Consider the following 17104-nt stretch of genomic DNA (forward strand, 5'->3'; position numbering starts at 1 on the left):
CCGGGGAAGTGACAGGTAAATACCTATGCCATTGCAGACCGAGCAGCGTGTGGTGCGGCACAGGGGATGTTGCGCAACACAGAAAAATGGAGTTCACACTCCAGACAAACGATGTCAGCCGTATGTGTGATAGCTTCTATATTTATTTGGGAAATGAAGGTGACATGTGCGCCGTAAAGCTGCCCGCCGACATGACTGACTAGTTTGGACAGCCCCTGGGACAGTTTGAAGCAACCGGCGGTGCAGACTGGGATGTGCAGCTGCCGTTGTATAGCATCTGTAGCAGCATTTATTGCGCGATCTAATTCCACTGGAAGGACAACTGTTGCAGCTTCCCCTGGTCTCAATTCAACCCAGTGATGGTTGCCTCGAGATGCCTCGCAACGGGGTCACTGACGACGTGCCATCCATTTGCTGTAACTTGTCGAAGCCTACAGTATTGAGGTGCGCTGCTGTATCGTTGCGCGATGAGGTATCCATGGGTGTAGTCGCAAAGATGCCGACAAGCCTACACACTCCTACCTGCCTACGTGTAAAAATGTCCAGTGTCCGTCCAGAGCATGATACCTAAACACGCCATTTTGGGTAGCTACACCTGTGTTCACGCATCGTAGTTGTGGAAAATTAGTCCGATTTCGTCGATTTGCCCATTATGAAGCGAGCCTGCGATTCTCCGTTGCCGTTATCTTCACAATACGCCAGATATCCAAAGCTTATTGCGATTATAAGCACCGACACTGTCGCAACGCAAGCGGATATCGCCAACGATGCCGTGCGGTCCAAGCCTAGGTACCGAGTTAAAGCCGGCAGGGTCATCGCAATCACAGCTGGTACCGTAAACATCAACAGCGTGAAGCGACCCAGCACGCTAGCCGAGCGCTTCTCAGTAGCCGACAAACTGCGGTAGAATTTCAGCATCTTTGAGGAGAAGCAGACGTCACGGGTCTCAAATGGTCATATGCTTCCTCGGCGCATCTAGCCCAGGGATTTCAGCTAAAAACCACCGAATTTAGCGGTTTACCAATATTTGTTGTTATAATGCACACTGTACACACTCAAGGCTTCAAGGAATATGGCTCCATAGCAGTCGCGGGGGAGGGTTGGACGTCCCAGGAGCCTGTGGGCGTACACCCTGGGGAAAGACTCACGCCACTGCGAAAAACGGTGGAGCGTGCCAGTATGCACATGATGACATTAAAGTATAGTGACCACAGTGTCGATGAATCAAATCTAAAACAACAGATCGAAAGCGCCATGCGCTTAGACATCCACGTCACGACACTAATGAGCTGAGCAATGACGCAAACGGATTGCCCATGTCCCGAGGCGCACTGGGGTCGTACTGGAAAGGGTCAGTTGGGTCGTGGTGTCCTGGAAAGAGCCTCTCACGCAGGTGATGCACCAGGCGCGGGAAGTTGGGGTCGGCATCGATTATCGGCCTGTATACCTTGCATGCCACCTTGTACAACAGGTAGTCGGGGTTTTCACAGAGCTCCGTAAAGATGTACGCGAGCTGCAGGGGGATTGGGACCTGATGTTCATGAAATCGTCGCAACAAAGGCTTACCGTGTCGCTGGACTCGAAATCCTGGTTCAACATAAGCAACAGACATTTAGCAGTTGCGTCATCGCCCGTTGCTAACTGTATCAGAATGCAACGCAGATAGACAAAGGGGCGCTCGTGTTCCTGAACAATGGACGCCCAGGATTCCAAAAACTTAGAAAGCACCTCGATATCTTGACCCTGAATCAGGTACCCCTGCGCTTCACTCAATTGCCCTTCGTCCCAGTGGTGCTGGCCAATGCACAGCTGCAGCTTAGGGTGCGGGTTCAGCTCCAGTGCGCTGTCGGCTATAGCCAGTGACTTTTCCAAGATGGCATCCTTTGCGAGCGGCCCTGATAAAGGCTCCTGCGCACAGCTCAGGGAATCCTTCACGGTGCAGAAAAAGGATTTCACTTGGTCGATGTTAGCCTCAGTGAACTCTATGTCAGACTTCGATGCGATTTTCATGTACTCCTTCATCAGCTCGAGGGACTGGGCGTACTCGCCTGCTCCTGCGCAGCGTTTGCAACATCAACCTCACACCTACGTATGTAGACCTCCGCAAAGTGATGGAGTACCTCAAGAGCCTCGGAGTAGCGCTTGGCAATCACTGCCCTGAAACAAATGGCCAGGCACTTTAGAGCAGCCTACCTCTGCGATGCGCTCAACACATGTTGCAGAGAATCGTAAAAACGACCGGCAGCGATGTCGTCGTTAATGCGCCTGTACTTAGGATTGTCCGCAATTCCCATCTTGAATGGCGAATGAGCTACTCCGACCGTTAGGTGCGCGATGAGGCCTTCCAACCCCGTGGAGAAAACGGATTAACACGCCTCAGTGCGACTAATCCAATGCACAGCGATATTATATAAAATATAATCTGTACATTTGGAGATGTGTGTACATATTTCGGGCAAGGAAGGCGCATGGTAGCGGTGCCCATACCGGTCGGACATGGATGATGCCCTGGGAACGGTAACTGATCCACGGGCCAGTGAGCTACATCGCGATTCTTTCGATTACGCCAAGCTATTGGTGGATGTCTATTTGTGATGCTTGTATTGCCCTATCACGATGCGTACAAACGTAGAAATATAAAAAGCGTTGTGATTCTGCGTAAAAACCATAGACAAGATGCAAGCGGCTGATACGGTGTATCTAAACCAGGCAGATGTGGCGAAATCCACGAATATAACTGTACTCGGAGCCGGTTGCGAAGTGGGTCGTTCATGCGTCTTCGCAGAGCGTGGCGGATACAATGTCATGTTCGACTGTGGCCTTCACCCTGCATTATCGGGGGTGGGAGCTTTGCCGGTGTTCGAGGCGATCGACCTATCGAAGGTGGATGTCTGCCTCATCACCCACTTTCACCTCGACCATTGCGGCGCGGTGCCGTACCTGTTATCGAAAACTGCTTTCAAAGGGCGCATACTCATGACATACGCTACGAAAGCCATATGCCATCTACTGTGGACGGATTATGCCCGTATGGAGCAGCTGCAGACGGTGAAATCCATATTCGACCGGAGTGGGCCGAAGAGTGACCAAGCAGGACCCGACCAAAAGGAGGGGCTCATGGACGAACTGATATGCGGTTCGGGCTTGTACTCCTTCGAAGATGTGGAGTTCGCGCTGGAAAAGATTGAGACCATCGATTTCCACGAGGAAAAGGACATCGGTGGAATTAAAATTTCGTGCTACAGGGCAGGCCATGTGCTGGGTGCATGCATGTTCCTGGTAGAGATGGACGGTGTGCGTATTCTGTACACGGGTGACTACTCAACAGAGCTCGACAGGCACGTCCCGTCAGCTGAGATACCGCCCATTAACGCGCACCTGCTCATATGCGAAAGCACGTACGGAATACGCGTCCACGAAGAAAGGCTGCAAAGGGAGAGGCGGTTTCTGAGGGTGGTCCTTGAAATAGTCACTAGAGGAGGGAAGTGTCTTTTGCCTGTATTCGCCCTAGGGAGGGCACAGGAGATATTGCTCATTTTGGACGAGTACTGGGAGGCGAATAGTAACCTACAGTCCATTCCCATCTTCTACATCTCCCCACTCGCGCAGAAATCACTCAGGGTTTACGAAACATTCGTAGGACTCTGCGGTGAATACGTCAAAGAGGTTAGTAGAGCGTGCGCTTTCATCATGCATGGTGCAGTGCGTGTACAACGGGTTCAACCCCTTCAACTTCAAGTTCGTCAAGTACGCAAAATCGGTGGGTGACATAGAGCCCTACCTGCGCTCAGATACTCCTTGCGTTGTTATTACTTCGCCGGGCATGCTGCAGGGAGGCCCGTCGCTCCAAATCTTTGAAAAAATAGCCTCGGATAACAAAAATGGAGTGGTGCTCACCGGGTACACCGTCAAGGGTACACTTGCAGACGAGCTTAGACGGGACCCAGAAGTCGTCAGCATAGGAACCAAAACCCTTAAGCGAAAGTGCGCAGTCGAACAAATTTCGTTTAGCGCACACGCCGATTACAACCAGACCAAGGATTTTATCCGGAAGCTATCGGTGCCAAATGTCATTCTGGTTCACGGAGAACGCACAGAAATGGCTCGTATGCGCGACAAGCTGACGGAGGAAATACCAGAACTTTCGGTATTCACCCCAGAGGTGCTGCAAATGGTCACGCTCAGCTTCCCGCCTGACGTGGCCATCAACGCCGTCGGGCAGCTAGCAGACGACATCAAAGAGAAAATGCTCAATGGGGCAGTTGGTAGTGACGACGGGCAGTTGGCGAGTGTTGTTATAGTAAAGGACAGCGAGTCCAAGGTCATGTATGCAGACGACATCGAAAACTGCGCAACTATGGCAATCAACTACCTCGACCAGGAAATGGCGATAGGATTCAACGGGGGATTGGAACAACTCAAAACTGCAGTCGGTGCCGTATATGACGACGTCAAGGTTGTTTCAAAAAACACCATCGTAGTTGCGGAACTCGTGACAGTTATCGTCACCGCAGACCGCATGACACTGAGGTGGAGAGCTAGCCCGGTCGCAGACCTCATCGCAGACAGCATTAGCATGCTCGCCGTGCAGCTAATAGTGCACCCGCAACAATCCACAGAAGAAGCGGAAATGATCAACAAGATAAAGGATGAGGAGGTCTTCTTTTCCGTGGCGGAGATGCAACTTGCTACGAAATTCGGCCAACCTACACAGGTGAAAGTGGAGGAGGAACAGGCAAAGCCCAACGCTGACAAAACCCTCACGTTCCATATTTACAATCCGTTAGAGGAAAATGCCCGCGTTGTGGCGATGGAAGTTAACCTCTCCAAGTGCGAGGTTGGTCAGACATGCCGTGTGTAGTGTAATGTATGTTCGCAGGTCACTTGTGAGGACGCCGACGCCGCGAAGGTTGCTCTCGATATCATTAAAACTGTGAAGGCTGCGCTACAGCCTATCAACCCATAGATATAATCGACTACATTTAAGTTTGGATGGCCTTTGTTACAATGCTGAGGACGCTGTCTTCCTCCGTCAGCACCTTATCCTCAGCCAGCTGCATGCCTGACACGCCCACTGCCTTGCAAAAGTTGCGGCCGATCTCCGGGCCGAGCATGTTGGCGAAATCGCGCACACTAGTGCCTGGCATGACGGTCATGCACGTGCGGAACGCCTTGGTGCTGTCGTCATCGTCCCCGAAAGTCTTCAGACTCTTAACGGGATATATGCACACAATCCCAGCAGCTTTAATAGCCTCGTTCAGTGCTTTGGTCACGCCAGTTGACCCGAACCTGTAGAGCACGAGGTCCCGGATGTTACGGAGCCTGTGACGCAGCTTGTCGTCCACCTGTTTAAGCACCTTGTTGCGAGGATCATCCGCATCATCCCCGTTCATGTAGAAGTCGTTGTCTCCCTCAAAGTAATCTATGTAGCCCTGAATCGCCATTGGCAAGATGCCCTCCGACAGATTATACCCACCTGTGCCTGCATCTTGCGCAAGAAACACATGGCCAGCGCGCTACACATCACACTAGGAACATCCGGATGACGCTGGCAAATCTTCAGGCAATTTTCGTCAGTGTCACCCTCCTGATGACGATGTATGGCAGGATGAAAAAACCAACCGAATCGACCTTGTTTAAAACCAACACAAATTTGAAACGTTCTTGAACGAACACGGAAACCTAATTAATTTTTAATAATCGATAAAACAGCGTCATAGAACAGCGGAAGTAATTATTAACAACAGGCGTTTAACTTACAAAGCGGCGGATCTCTTTTTCATCCCACTGCGATAGGTCCACAAATTGAGAATGCTTCACCTCCATAATATCAAGAACCTTGGAGACCAAGGCTTCTGTGGCCATGTAGCCGGAAACCTTCCCGTGGAGAGTCGTTACGGCGTTGTCTTTCTTCATTGCGTGGCGCCTCGCCATAGGGGCCCATTTGGGCTGCAGATTGTTGAATATCCATAGCTCGATCTCCTCAACAAGCCACATGTGGTCTCCTGAAGGGTCATAGCCAATGGTAGCGTCTCCCTAAAAATTAAGAAAACGAAACAATTCACTACATACCTTCTCGTTGGTTCTGCCCGAAACGTCGATGATGTGCATCAACACGTCGGCGTGACGCAGGTCATCTAGGAACTTGTTACCTATACCTCGGCCCTCATTCGCTCCGGGTATCAGCCCGGCTACGTCCAACAGCTTGACTGGAACCTTGCGCACGCCATCCCTGCAACTGCCAAAGGACGGGGCGCATGTCACGTTATATTTCACGCATGGGCAATCCGTAGTGAAAAAGGCGACGCCATGGTTTGGCTCGATCGTGGTAAAGGGGTGCGCCGCTGTTTTGGCGTTTGGATTGATGCATACGGCATTGAAAAATGTTGATTTACCCGACGAAGGTTTACCGACGCAGCCTATCACGAAATCACGAACCATGGCATCAGTGGTACCAAAACAAAAAATATTATCTCATACGCCTTATTCGGCTGCGATTACGATGTAGGCGTTAGGGTAGCCTTTTCGGCGAAACACACCCTAAACGGCAAGTACTGAACGCTAGACAAGTTTGTTGTCCATCGAGCTCACGTGATGCAAGGCGTCACAAACCGATTTTACATCACGACGAGGCGTACCACAAATAACGATCTCGCGACACCTTATAAAAGGAATGTGCAGTCCGTGTCTTCAGGACAAAGAGCAACCTATGAGGAGTGAGGTGGTGGACGAATCCCTTAAGCTTCCTACCCTCTAACTACCCTGTTACATCGATATATTTCAAAGCTTCAAAATATTTAAATACGCTCTCCAATTTAGTACTGCGCCAGTGTGTTTGTTATTGGCGGTAATGTTATGTTAGCTTGCGTCGACTACTCTTCCTTCCCAGCCATATATGCATCGTCGAGATTGGAGCGACTGGATTATTTCGGTTTTAAATAAACAGGATGTCTGACTGGGTAGTATCAAAGGAGAAGAGGGTGCCCATCGATCACATTTCACGGCGGAGGAGCTTCCCTGTAAGACCTCCGCCACTCCGGATTTACAACCCTATCAAGGTGATTGGATTCGATGGTAGCCTGCGCGTTCCTAAGTATAGATTCTGGAATCCATTCATGCCGGAGAACGTGCTGAAGGCAGCGTATGTCCCAGTGGTTGCTCATCCTTTTGGCAATCGCACGAAAACACAGCTACCTAGAAGTGACAATGGAATATCGTCGATACATAACCTTCAATCGGTGTTCGACGCGGTAGACAGGCAGATGGATGCCTGGAATCGTTGGATTTTCGGGGACCCTGTACGGGCAAGTCACACGGCAGGAGCATATAGAGATGCCCACTCGCTCAGCGACTTCATGGATTTCGGCAGGTCATTGTTTGACAGTTGGGACGATCAGGTGGAATCGGTGAACGACAACCATGCGTATGAGAGGGACCACCCTTCGCGGTACCGCGACAGCGTTTCGGTTGCATCCGAAGATTTGCGCAACTATCGCATCGCGACTGACCGCGCAAACCGGGATTTCCAAAGCATTCAGTCGCGACTGGGTTATCAAGATGGTAATGTTGACGACGAACGCCATAACGACATGCTTCCCGTATGGCGCCCCGCCTCTGGAGCTAACAAAAGCGACGATAGGAAGTACTATAAGATGACCTTCCATCTACCAGCATTCAACGAGGAAGATGTCAAGATCGCTATTCGTGAAGGTGTGCTAACTGTGCGCGCAGAGGCCAACGAGGTAGCGCATGATGAAAATCGTTCTGTTGCACGGCGCTCACAAAGATTCCACCACACAGTCAGCTTGCCAGATGACGCTGAAGCAAGGCTGGCGAAGGCGAAATTCGCCAATGGTACACTAACTGTAAAAATACCCGTAATGTGCTGAGAAAACATGAAGCCGCAATAAATGGCGGCGCTGTACACTTGTGGTCCGGTTCGCTGGCCACGTAAGACATTGAGAAGTAAGTGTCGTAGCAACTTAAAGGCTAGTTAAAAGTACACGATTTCGATGTGTTAAATTGCTAATTGTTTTAATGATGCCGTGATGTGTGAGCGAAGTGGCTCGCCGATCCGGCAGAAGCATCTCGTATTTAAACATGAAAAAAGCAGCGCTTCACACCCCTTGGGTGTTAGCGTTTACTATCGCACTGTCTGTTGTGGACGCTCTAGTTCTAGAGCTCAGGGTGGATGACGGTCCTCGTAAGGATGTTATATCGCCCATCTACTCCATGCCGGTCCTAGCGACGACGTCGGATCATGTGGATGTACCTACCTACGTGTTCGCGGTGGCAGAAGGAGGGAGCATAGAAGGAACTGTCAAGGTTGTATCAATAGAGGACTCGCCAGTTATGGTGTCTGCGGGAAATGAAACAAATGGTGGAATCACCGGCACTCTCGGCGGATATTGGAATAGCGCAGTACAGCTCAGACAAAGAATAAAATCGTACAAAAACAACCGGGATCACTACAGTTGGCTGCAACTTATATATAATCTTTTCAACTGGGCATTCGGTGGTGGTCGTGGGAAGGATGACAATAATGCGGTGAGCAGCGTCAGCAGAGATCCAACTCAGACGCTAGACAATGTATACATCGTTATAATCTCAAAATTGAAGTGGAATTTGTATGTTAAGGCACGTAGTGAATATGTAATGGAGCCTGCAAAAGGAAGCGACCAATTTATTGTCAGTGGCTATTTCGTAGCGGATATGCGCATACCCATACCAGCTGTGGGACAATCAGTGAATTTTACATACAAGGTGAAGTCAACTGATACGTTTGTTATTCTGTTGTTTAATGCTAACGAGAGCAAACTCATCATGGATGGCAAGATTACGCTCAAGAACCCGAACAACGATCATCTCTCCGTTGAAATGATGTATTACAGGGGCATTCTAGCGTTCTGGACGATATTATACGCCACTACTGGAATCTGTGCGTTGCTTTATTTGATATTTTGGTTGAGGGGAACTGCTAAAGGGCTGAATTATATGTTGGCCCTAAACTTCGTATGCGTAGCCATATACCTGCAGCTGGATCGCCAACTAATACAGCTAATAGTTGACACCGGAACCTACCCAAACATTCTCTGGACTATGGCTCATCTGGTTAAAAGGGTGCACGAAAACTGTCTGTTGGCAACACTTGTACTGCTATCTTTGGGGTGGCAAATTATCCGTGAAAATCTCACTCCCACGGAATTCCGCACGGTTATAGCGGTAGCGGTGTTTGCCTGTGTCAATGAATTCTTCGAAATACTCGTCAACGGAACTGATGTGGCGCGTTTTGCCGTTGGCAGCGTGGTTTTCATCACAACCATAATAGCATTGAACATCAACCAACTCATCATAAGGGCAAGTATCACAGACGAATCTTTCAGCGAGCAGACCGGAATTGCATACGGGCAACTTAAAGCGTACAATATATTCAAGGCCAGCATATTTGCCGGTGCATTCAAGCCGATCATATACTCCATGGTTAGAACCTTCTGCTTCAGATCGTCTACGGAGCAAATGTTCATCTGGGATGAGCATTTCATGCTGTTCATGGACCTTATGTTCGACTACGCGTTATATTGCACCTACTTCGGAGCGTTCATGCTAATATCGCAACCACCGCTATTTAAACATATCTTCACTCAGTGTTCCGAGTTGCACTGAAACATTAATAAATAATATATATTTGCTTTTGCTTACACAGTGCGTGCATCACGAGTTAGTAGGCCGTATCCTGCTTCGGTGGTAAGTGGGTGCAAACTGGTATGCTTTTATACCCGACTCTTAATGTTGACACTGCTTCGACATCGGGCATGGCATGGTTACGATAGTCTAAGACATTACATTAGTGAAGTGAACGCTGGCATACGCTGATGTGGCACTGTTCGTAAGTAAAATACATAACAAGGCAATACATTACTTCGTTAATGCAATAATTATTTTTACGCCTCAAGTTAAACCATAGGTTCATTGTCGAAGTAGTAGACGCCGTAGAGCGAATTGGTTGGCCTTTCGTGTGTAAGGCCTTCATATATATATTAAGTGAGACGTCTTTGTGTTACGGAGATGTGATCGTATGAGGAGTATGCCCAGACAGTGTAACAGCGCGTTAGCTATAGAAAGCGTTGTTCTATATTGTTGCCTAATGAAGTTCAAGGGGAAGCGAGGGCGGAGTACTTGTAGAAAGTGTCAATACAGGTCATACAGTTTGCGATAGGCTGACCGTTGACCACGGCTTCCGAAGTTTAGAAGATATAGGAACACGTGAGTGGAGGCTTCGATATACCCTCCGGTGGCATTAATCTGTGAAAAGTGAGTAGGTGCGTGGCCATGGATAGAAATGGAAGAGATGCCAATCCGGAGTCCAAGGATGGCATCGATGTCAGCGTAGCCGAGGTTAGCCAAGTTGGGGAAACAGTCATGTGGAGTGTAAAGGGGGAGATTTATATTAGAAAACATTGGATACGGTTTCTACCGACATTAACGAGTCTTCGTCGACTGCGGCTTTTCTTACAAATGTTTCTACAATTTGAAACATCAAACTCACGTGACAGGACGAAATTTAATAAGTCCCTGATCACCCGTGTGTTTAGCAACGTTGATCTGCGATATGATATCAAGTTTTCACTTTCACCGCACGTCCGTCCCAGGATATTGCCATGACCGTTTTTCTGCATCTCCGGTGCGCATTAATTGTAGGATATCTTCTGTTGAACTAAGCAACTCATCATCGCTATATGACGTTCGCCTTTCTTCTATTGGAAGTTCTAGAGGGTCTATTGCAACTTCTGTGGCTTCGGGCTTCGCCGCAGGCTCGTCTGGCAACTTTAATATAGGTTGTTCCGCTAACGTTTTCAAACTTTTCATTTCCTGCCTTACTTCCCTTTCCTTCCATTCCACAACATTTTTCTGTTCAACAGTTTTCTTATCCTCCTTATACGTGGCAAACAGAGCGCCATAGCAAGCTATGTTGAGCAATGAACCTATCACGATCATGTACATGGTCGACTTCCTTAGCGCTTCGGTGTTGTTGTCTTTCAGCGCCGCGTCCATGTCATCAATTGCCTGTTTAGACGGGGCGTAACCATGCAGCTTCTCCGACACGTACGCGAAGATCTCGACGAAACTGACGCTAATCGAGATACCCGATATGCACTGGATGATGGCGGATGCGCTAGCTTGGTACTTGTCCTCGATTACTTTCCTCATAATGGGTCTATCTACGCCGCCAACCGTGACCAAAGTAGCTCCGAGGACCGCAAACTCTATGTAATGATACCACATCAGACGTCCATCTGGCGCCGGTGACACGAAGAACAACACACAAACGATTAATCGCACACCCATCACAACGATACCGGCAATAAGCTCACCATAATCTTTGTGCATGCTTGTAATCTTTTCGATAACTATTCCTCCAGCCGCAGTCCCCGCTGCGCCGCCAATCGTAGTGACCACTATGGCAATACCCACCTTCAGGTCAGACACTCCGAGGTATTCCAGGTACGTAATCATGTACGGTAGGGTGCACATTGGGGCCTCCGCGATCAACATCGTAAATATACACAGAAATGCTGACCAATTCGTAAAAACCGCTTTAAAGGCGCCAGATATTTGCTGGACGACACCCATCATGGAATTATACGGCGATATGAGTTCCTTCGGAGTTGTCATTACAAATATGATCGCTATTCCAATAGAAATCCACACGTAACCCAAGACAATGTATGAAACGCGCCAGCCGATGAACCCCAGCAGGATGTTTTGAGCAGCCTCCGTCGTTATTGCAGCACACAGCATACGGCCGATGCAATTCAGCGCATGAAGACGGGTGAACGCGCTGCTGCTACTGTTGCGATCATCATCCTCATCTTTATCCGAAATAATCTTTTGCTGAACTGGATAGATGCAGCCAAACGCGGCACCGTGTAAGAAGCGTAAGAAAAGAATCTAACGACGTATGATTAGTGCAACAGTTGCAACCTACCGACGAGAAGCGTGACGTGGTGCTTAGCAGAATTGAGGCGATACCCATGAATAACAACCCAGCAGACATCACCAGATTAGTCTCAAACGCGTCCGCCAGCAACCCCCAAACAAGTGAGAAGCACAACCTAGACATGATTGACACGGTCATCAGCATCGTCTGCTGCTGCTTGGAGAAACCCATGGTGGACTCGAAGAGCCTCATGCACAAGTACAACACCTGCTGCTCGTACCCCTCCGTGAAAGATACTAGGTGGTACAACACCTGACCAAAGGCACCATAGTCTTCAGTTTGTTTCGTTGCATCTTGTTTTGCAGCTTCCAATTCCACTTCTGAAGACGATTTAGGTGGTGAAAGCTGTGGTTCAGACATTGCTATCCCCTAACATTGGTTCAGTAACCGATTAATGACTTAAAAATCATGAACGCCTGAAGACGCGTAACATATGGATAAGAATGTGAACTACATTAGATAACATGTATGGCATTATATTTCATAGCGGATCAGTGCGATATAATGGCTCGGAATGGGATTAAGGGCAACATCACATGTGACCTGTAATCACATCCTGATCAACGACATCATGTACACATTACCTTGCACCACATAACAACACATAGACATTCACCTAAGGCTTATGGAAATACAGAAGGCATTTTAAATCGTGAATAAGGAAAATGAAAGGATAACTACTTATGAAAAGTATGCGGAATCCCAGTCTTATAACCACTCCGTTTGACGTCACAAAAATACATTTATCCCCACTGTCAAAACGTTTCAACTGGAAATGTCCGTGGCCAATGAATCTCTTAAGCTATTATATTACTGTATCTGGTAAACGAATCGGTGCGGCTGGAAGGTCGGCTCCGGCATCTCGATGAGTGCTGCGATAGGTAGGCATGTGGAGATGGGCGATTCATTGCAGACTTAGTGAGCGCCACGAACTCGTGATTAGTCAGCGGCACTTTCAACAGTTGAGAAGTTGCAGAGATGCGCTGGGCATCAGCCATTGTGGTATTTCAGGCGATCTAGTAAATTTGTTGCATCCACCTGATACGGCCTAAAGCGGCGCACATCGTGGTTTTAAAATGCGGGTCTCCAGAATGCCCGTTGGGTGTACGGGCACTGAAGCATGTGACCTTGGAACAAGAATACGCCAGCTTGCGTTTTCAATACAAATCGTGTTACGCCAAGAACAGTGTATGCCTTTAATGCGGCAAAAACGTAGTAGACGAAGATCGTATCCACAATTCTGGTCATCACCACATTTCATATATAAAAAATGCCCGTGATAATTCGTGATGCCAGCTGACTGGGAAACTGGGGTCAGCACGTGTATTGAACTGCTTCTACATCTCCTCCTATAACGCTCAATAGAAAGCCCAAAACCCGGCGATGTCGTAAATTATTTCCAAGACATCCTTATCCACCTCGCTCAACGCCCGAGACATAAATGATACGGTAATATTACAGCGCCTTTTCGACCTCCTGTAACCAACGGCTCGCAATACCGTTTTCAAACGCCTCCTTGCCTTCTCATTTGCCTCGTTCTGAAGTGCGAGTCTGGTTACATACTTCAAGGAACGTAGTCCTGCGTACAACATTGGTGCGATCCCAACGAGGACCACTGCACATGCTTCTGGGTCTTCTGCGCATGATGCCTCCCAAGTCGCGTCTGAACTGTAAGCAGACTTATATTGATCGGGGATTTTCATATGCTTCATGAACCTGTCACAACCGTACACAACGCGGCCTAAGTACAATCCCATGGCGTAAGGCTCCAAATGATTCTGCTGCACGATGTTGCAGCAATCGCTTTCTTGCCCATAAAAGAGCCGAAAGACAATTCCACTTCTGTTCATTGGTTCCTCAAATATCCTCAGTAATCCTTTCACGAATAGCTGTTTTTGAATAGGTTTGCGCTCCAGGAACTCTTTAGTGATAAGTTTAACCTCTTCGAGAGCTGGCAGCTCCATCTTGCCCACGGGCTTGTCCACGAGGAATTTGTGAAGTGCCGCACCCATAGCCTTCAGGTGCCTTTCAGCATCACTTCCCCTCAGAGCTATCAGCCAGTCAATGCACTCCTTGAGATCGTGAGGAGCTTCAGTCAACGAAGTGTACACCATTTTGAAAAGAGTCTTTGGATTGACTGACTTCTATAAAAGCGTGAATTGTTTGGGCATTTGTATGGCAGTATACAGTAAAGGTCGCGTATTTAAACTCCTATGTCCTAATGGCGGAGCAGCACAGCGCAGATGCTGTTGCCTTCTAATACGATTGCGCTTTATCGTTATCGGCAAATACGCATACACACCAAATAGTGAAATACCGGAGATTCGATTATAACCGTGATATCGTATCGCAGCAATGTCTACAAAAGATTAACATGGCATGCTGTGAGCAGAACGCGAGTCATGGTCTATACACAATTCAGACAGCAATCGCACGGACGAAAGGTAGAGGTTGTACTAATTTATAAACGGCTTCGAGGTTTTAAATCTTGTCATAAGTTGTTCGGGGTGTCGTACAAATCATAAATCATCCCACGTGGCCTATACTTTATGAACACATCAGTCACATAATGAAGCATACCAATGCTTTTGGCACTGTATTTGCCAAATTACATCACGATTTACTGTTATGAGTGATTGTAGTAGCTTTTGTTTCGAGTGCTTCTCGACGGATAACAGCTGCCCATTACAACATAACTTCATTTGACTTGCAATACGCGTATGCTCTCAGCCGGTATCACGGCAGCTTTTACAATACATCCCACAATCATATTCAGTGCTATTGTCTCTGCTAGTACCACGCCGTGTTAGTTTATGTACCTATGGTATTTAGGGTTTGAACCTGTGCTACTATTTAACCTCTAATAACCATGCCTTAATCTGCATGTTATGCTAATCAGGCTGTCTGCTATACTTTGTGTCAAACAGCTTAACTAAATCTTTAATTTAGTCATCGACATCGGGATTCCTGAACTGTGGTTGATTCCGTTCTGTCAGCGGTGCCTTCCGGCAGTGGAGATTAGTTTGCCTTTCAAAAGGGGGTGACTACGCCGCCTCATTTCATTTATCGTTTGCCGTTAGTTCCGCATATTGATAATGCCAAATATGTTCGTTAAGGCAACTGTATATCGGCACATATTCTTCAGTGTCTGGATCCTTCTATATAAGAATGGCTCCTTTGTGCGAATCTATAGTCACATTGACAAGTAATGAGATGCGTGAATAGCCGTTCCAAACACAAATGCCATCATACGTACCAGCTATTGCATCTCCGTGTGATATCCTAATAATCTTTCATCCATGTGAGATATGGATAACAGTACAATGAAATTCATAAACACATATTGGCAACCACATCGGTTAGGCATTTAGATTGTTTGCAACGCTCGAATAGTCAGAATGACGGGCACATGGGATGAGCAACCTTGTACCCACGAGTAGTTTAATGCACTTTTTGGATATGGTGTTTAACCAACTATATTTTGATGATCTCTACCAGTCACCAACTCTAACTCACTGGGTGGCGACAACATATGAGAGAAGGAAGTACTGGGCGCCTCGGTGACTTACAGCGTACGAACGCTCTTAATAACGGTTCGAATGTAACTTAACCCTAGACTATTGGGGTACACGTTCGCAAACACTGATTCTAGCGTGATGTGCCGGGCATGTTATTAGAGTGTTGGAGATAGGAAGCTATCAACGTTGCTAATATTGGGATTACGGGCGAAGACAGCTCGGTGTATGAGACACATAATTTGTTCATCGAGTGCTTCTGCCGATTGCTCGAATCACTCGTCCCGTAAGGTCATTTATGTTTTACAATAGTCAGTTGATGCTTTTCGTGCAATATTAGCCTACAAGGTGCAGCTATATGGCCCATTAAGTTGCATGAAAAGCGACGCTAGCCGTACTCAGCTAGTTACATCGCCGTCGAAAAATTAGACCACGACCATTTATATGTGTTTAACGATAACCGGAATATTATAATAAGTGTCGACTATTCCGCAGTTCACTATTCGATGAGAGGTCACTTCGAGGACACAAGGTTGCAGACGTGTTTTTGCTTGGACAGTTCCTCTTCTAGCAGGTATATCTCTTGATTGACGTTCTCTAGCCGACGGACCTCAGCATCTGTGAGTTTTCTTGAGGTGCCTATACGTTGCAGTTTGTCTCTGAAATTATAGTTGCGCTGCAACTCATGCTGTATGTCCGTAATTTCAGACACTTTGAAATCTTCTTGCATATGTTTGTGCAACTCTTTCGACAAAGATTTGGCTTTGTTCAAGAGAAAGGGGTTGTTTAGACGAAACTCCTTTAACGGCTGACCAGCATCAGAAGCCTATAGAAGAAATGGCGATCGTTATATATAGTAACTTACTGCTTCGCCATTTACCTCTTCAAGCTGCTGCTTAATTTTGATCTCCAGCTGGTCATCACCTTTCATACGACTATCCAAGACTAAGGCCTCTAAAAGTTCAGCGAACTCCTGCAAAGAGCAACCGCTGACCATGCGATGTTCCCGTGACTCCCCCACACCGGCTGCTATAAATCTATCGACTATAGGGTCATCAGTAGCTATTTCCACTGTTTCTAGAAACATAAGAGCGTCGCTTCTCCTGAAACCATTCTCCTTCGTTAGATCGAATTTGATGAAATAAGTAGATAGGCTGCGCAAAACATCAGGTTGCAGACATACGTTATACTGCGAATTTAGTAGGGCAGAAACTCGTACAGGAAGCGAGTTGCCATATAACAATCCATTCCAGTGTAAGGAAAACTTTCTTCTACATTTGTCCAACTGGAATCCTGCACGAATGTAACTACAAAACCCGGAGTATAATTACCTGAGCTGATTACCACGTATGCTCCATATGCCGATACGACAACGCCTGCCAGACAAGCTGACAGCTTTAACTGCCAAATCAGCACTATTTTGCGATCGGATACTTCAGACGACTCGGCAGGAGCACTAGACATTTTCCTCTGGAAGAGTCGGCGACATGCCGGTGCCCGTACACATCGCCATCGTAAGCCATGAACAATCGATGCTTTTGAAATGATCATCGTTCTGTTAAGATTCTACGCCGCGGACGCGAGCGTTTTT

General features: G+C 47.6%; 9 protein-coding genes across 9 annotated transcripts; 4 read left to right on the forward strand and 5 right to left on the reverse strand.

Moving 5' to 3' along the window:
• Positions 1–652: 652 nt before the first annotated feature.
• On the forward strand, positions 653–907 carry BBBOND_0405560 (hypothetical protein; the record flags this gene model as incomplete). Its single annotated transcript, XM_012914803.1, has 1 exon — positions 653–907. One exon carries the CDS (start codon positions 653–655, stop codon positions 905–907), a length of 255 nt encoding a protein of 84 aa, XP_012770257.1.
• Positions 908–1055: 148 nt separating this feature from the next.
• Positions 1056–2294, reverse strand: BBBOND_0405570 (hypothetical protein, conserved; the record flags this gene model as incomplete). Its single annotated transcript, XM_012914804.1, has 5 exons — positions 1056–1117; positions 1333–1513; positions 1567–2054; positions 2090–2157; positions 2194–2294. 5 exons carry the CDS (start codon positions 2292–2294, stop codon positions 1056–1058), a joined length of 900 nt encoding a protein of 299 aa, XP_012770258.1.
• Positions 2295–2676: 382 nt separating this feature from the next.
• On the forward strand, positions 2677–4966 carry BBBOND_0405580 (cleavage and polyadenylation specifity factor, putative; the record flags this gene model as incomplete). Its single annotated transcript, XM_012914805.1, has 3 exons — positions 2677–3666; positions 3704–4837; positions 4880–4966. The coding sequence occupies 3 exons, from the start codon at positions 2677–2679 to the stop codon at positions 4964–4966; spliced, it is 2211 nt and encodes a 736-aa protein (XP_012770259.1).
• Positions 4967–4982: 16 nt separating this feature from the next.
• Positions 4983–6441, reverse strand: BBBOND_0405590 (GTP binding protein, putative; the record flags this gene model as incomplete). The annotated part of the gene is made up of 5 exons (XM_012914806.1): positions 4983–5432; positions 5477–5587; positions 5623–5682; positions 5761–6036; positions 6073–6441. 5 exons carry the CDS (start codon positions 6439–6441, stop codon positions 4983–4985), a joined length of 1266 nt encoding a protein of 421 aa, XP_012770260.1.
• Positions 6442–6947: 506 nt separating this feature from the next.
• Positions 6948–7889, forward strand: BBBOND_0405600 (hypothetical protein, conserved; the record flags this gene model as incomplete). Its single annotated transcript, XM_012914807.1, has 1 exon — positions 6948–7889. One exon carries the CDS (start codon positions 6948–6950, stop codon positions 7887–7889), a length of 942 nt encoding a protein of 313 aa, XP_012770261.1.
• A 211-nt stretch (positions 7890–8100) lies between these two features.
• On the forward strand, positions 8101–9663 carry BBBOND_0405610 (membrane protein, putative; the record flags this gene model as incomplete). Its single annotated transcript, XM_012914808.1, has 1 exon — positions 8101–9663. One exon carries the CDS (start codon positions 8101–8103, stop codon positions 9661–9663), a length of 1563 nt encoding a protein of 520 aa, XP_012770262.1.
• Positions 9664–10629: 966 nt separating this feature from the next.
• BBBOND_0405620 (hypothetical protein) lies at positions 10630–12358 on the reverse strand (the record flags this gene model as incomplete). The annotated part of the gene is made up of 2 exons (XM_012914809.1): positions 10630–11892; positions 11987–12358. 2 exons carry the CDS (start codon positions 12356–12358, stop codon positions 10630–10632), a joined length of 1635 nt encoding a protein of 544 aa, XP_012770263.1.
• A 998-nt stretch (positions 12359–13356) lies between these two features.
• BBBOND_0405630 (hypothetical protein) lies at positions 13357–14112 on the reverse strand (the record flags this gene model as incomplete). The annotated part of the gene is made up of 1 exon (XM_012914810.1): positions 13357–14112. One exon carries the CDS (start codon positions 14110–14112, stop codon positions 13357–13359), a length of 756 nt encoding a protein of 251 aa, XP_012770264.1.
• Positions 14113–16027: 1915 nt separating this feature from the next.
• On the reverse strand, positions 16028–16977 carry BBBOND_0405640 (hypothetical protein, conserved; the record flags this gene model as incomplete). The annotated part of the gene is made up of 3 exons (XM_012914811.1): positions 16028–16339; positions 16379–16806; positions 16845–16977. 3 exons carry the CDS (start codon positions 16975–16977, stop codon positions 16028–16030), a joined length of 873 nt encoding a protein of 290 aa, XP_012770265.1.
• Positions 16978–17104: the final 127 nt, after the last annotated feature.

The sequence above is a fragment of the Babesia bigemina genome (genome assembly GCF_000981445.1).
Source record: "Babesia bigemina genome assembly Bbig001, chromosome : V".
Taxonomy (NCBI): Eukaryota; Apicomplexa; class Aconoidasida; order Piroplasmida; family Babesiidae; genus Babesia; species Babesia bigemina.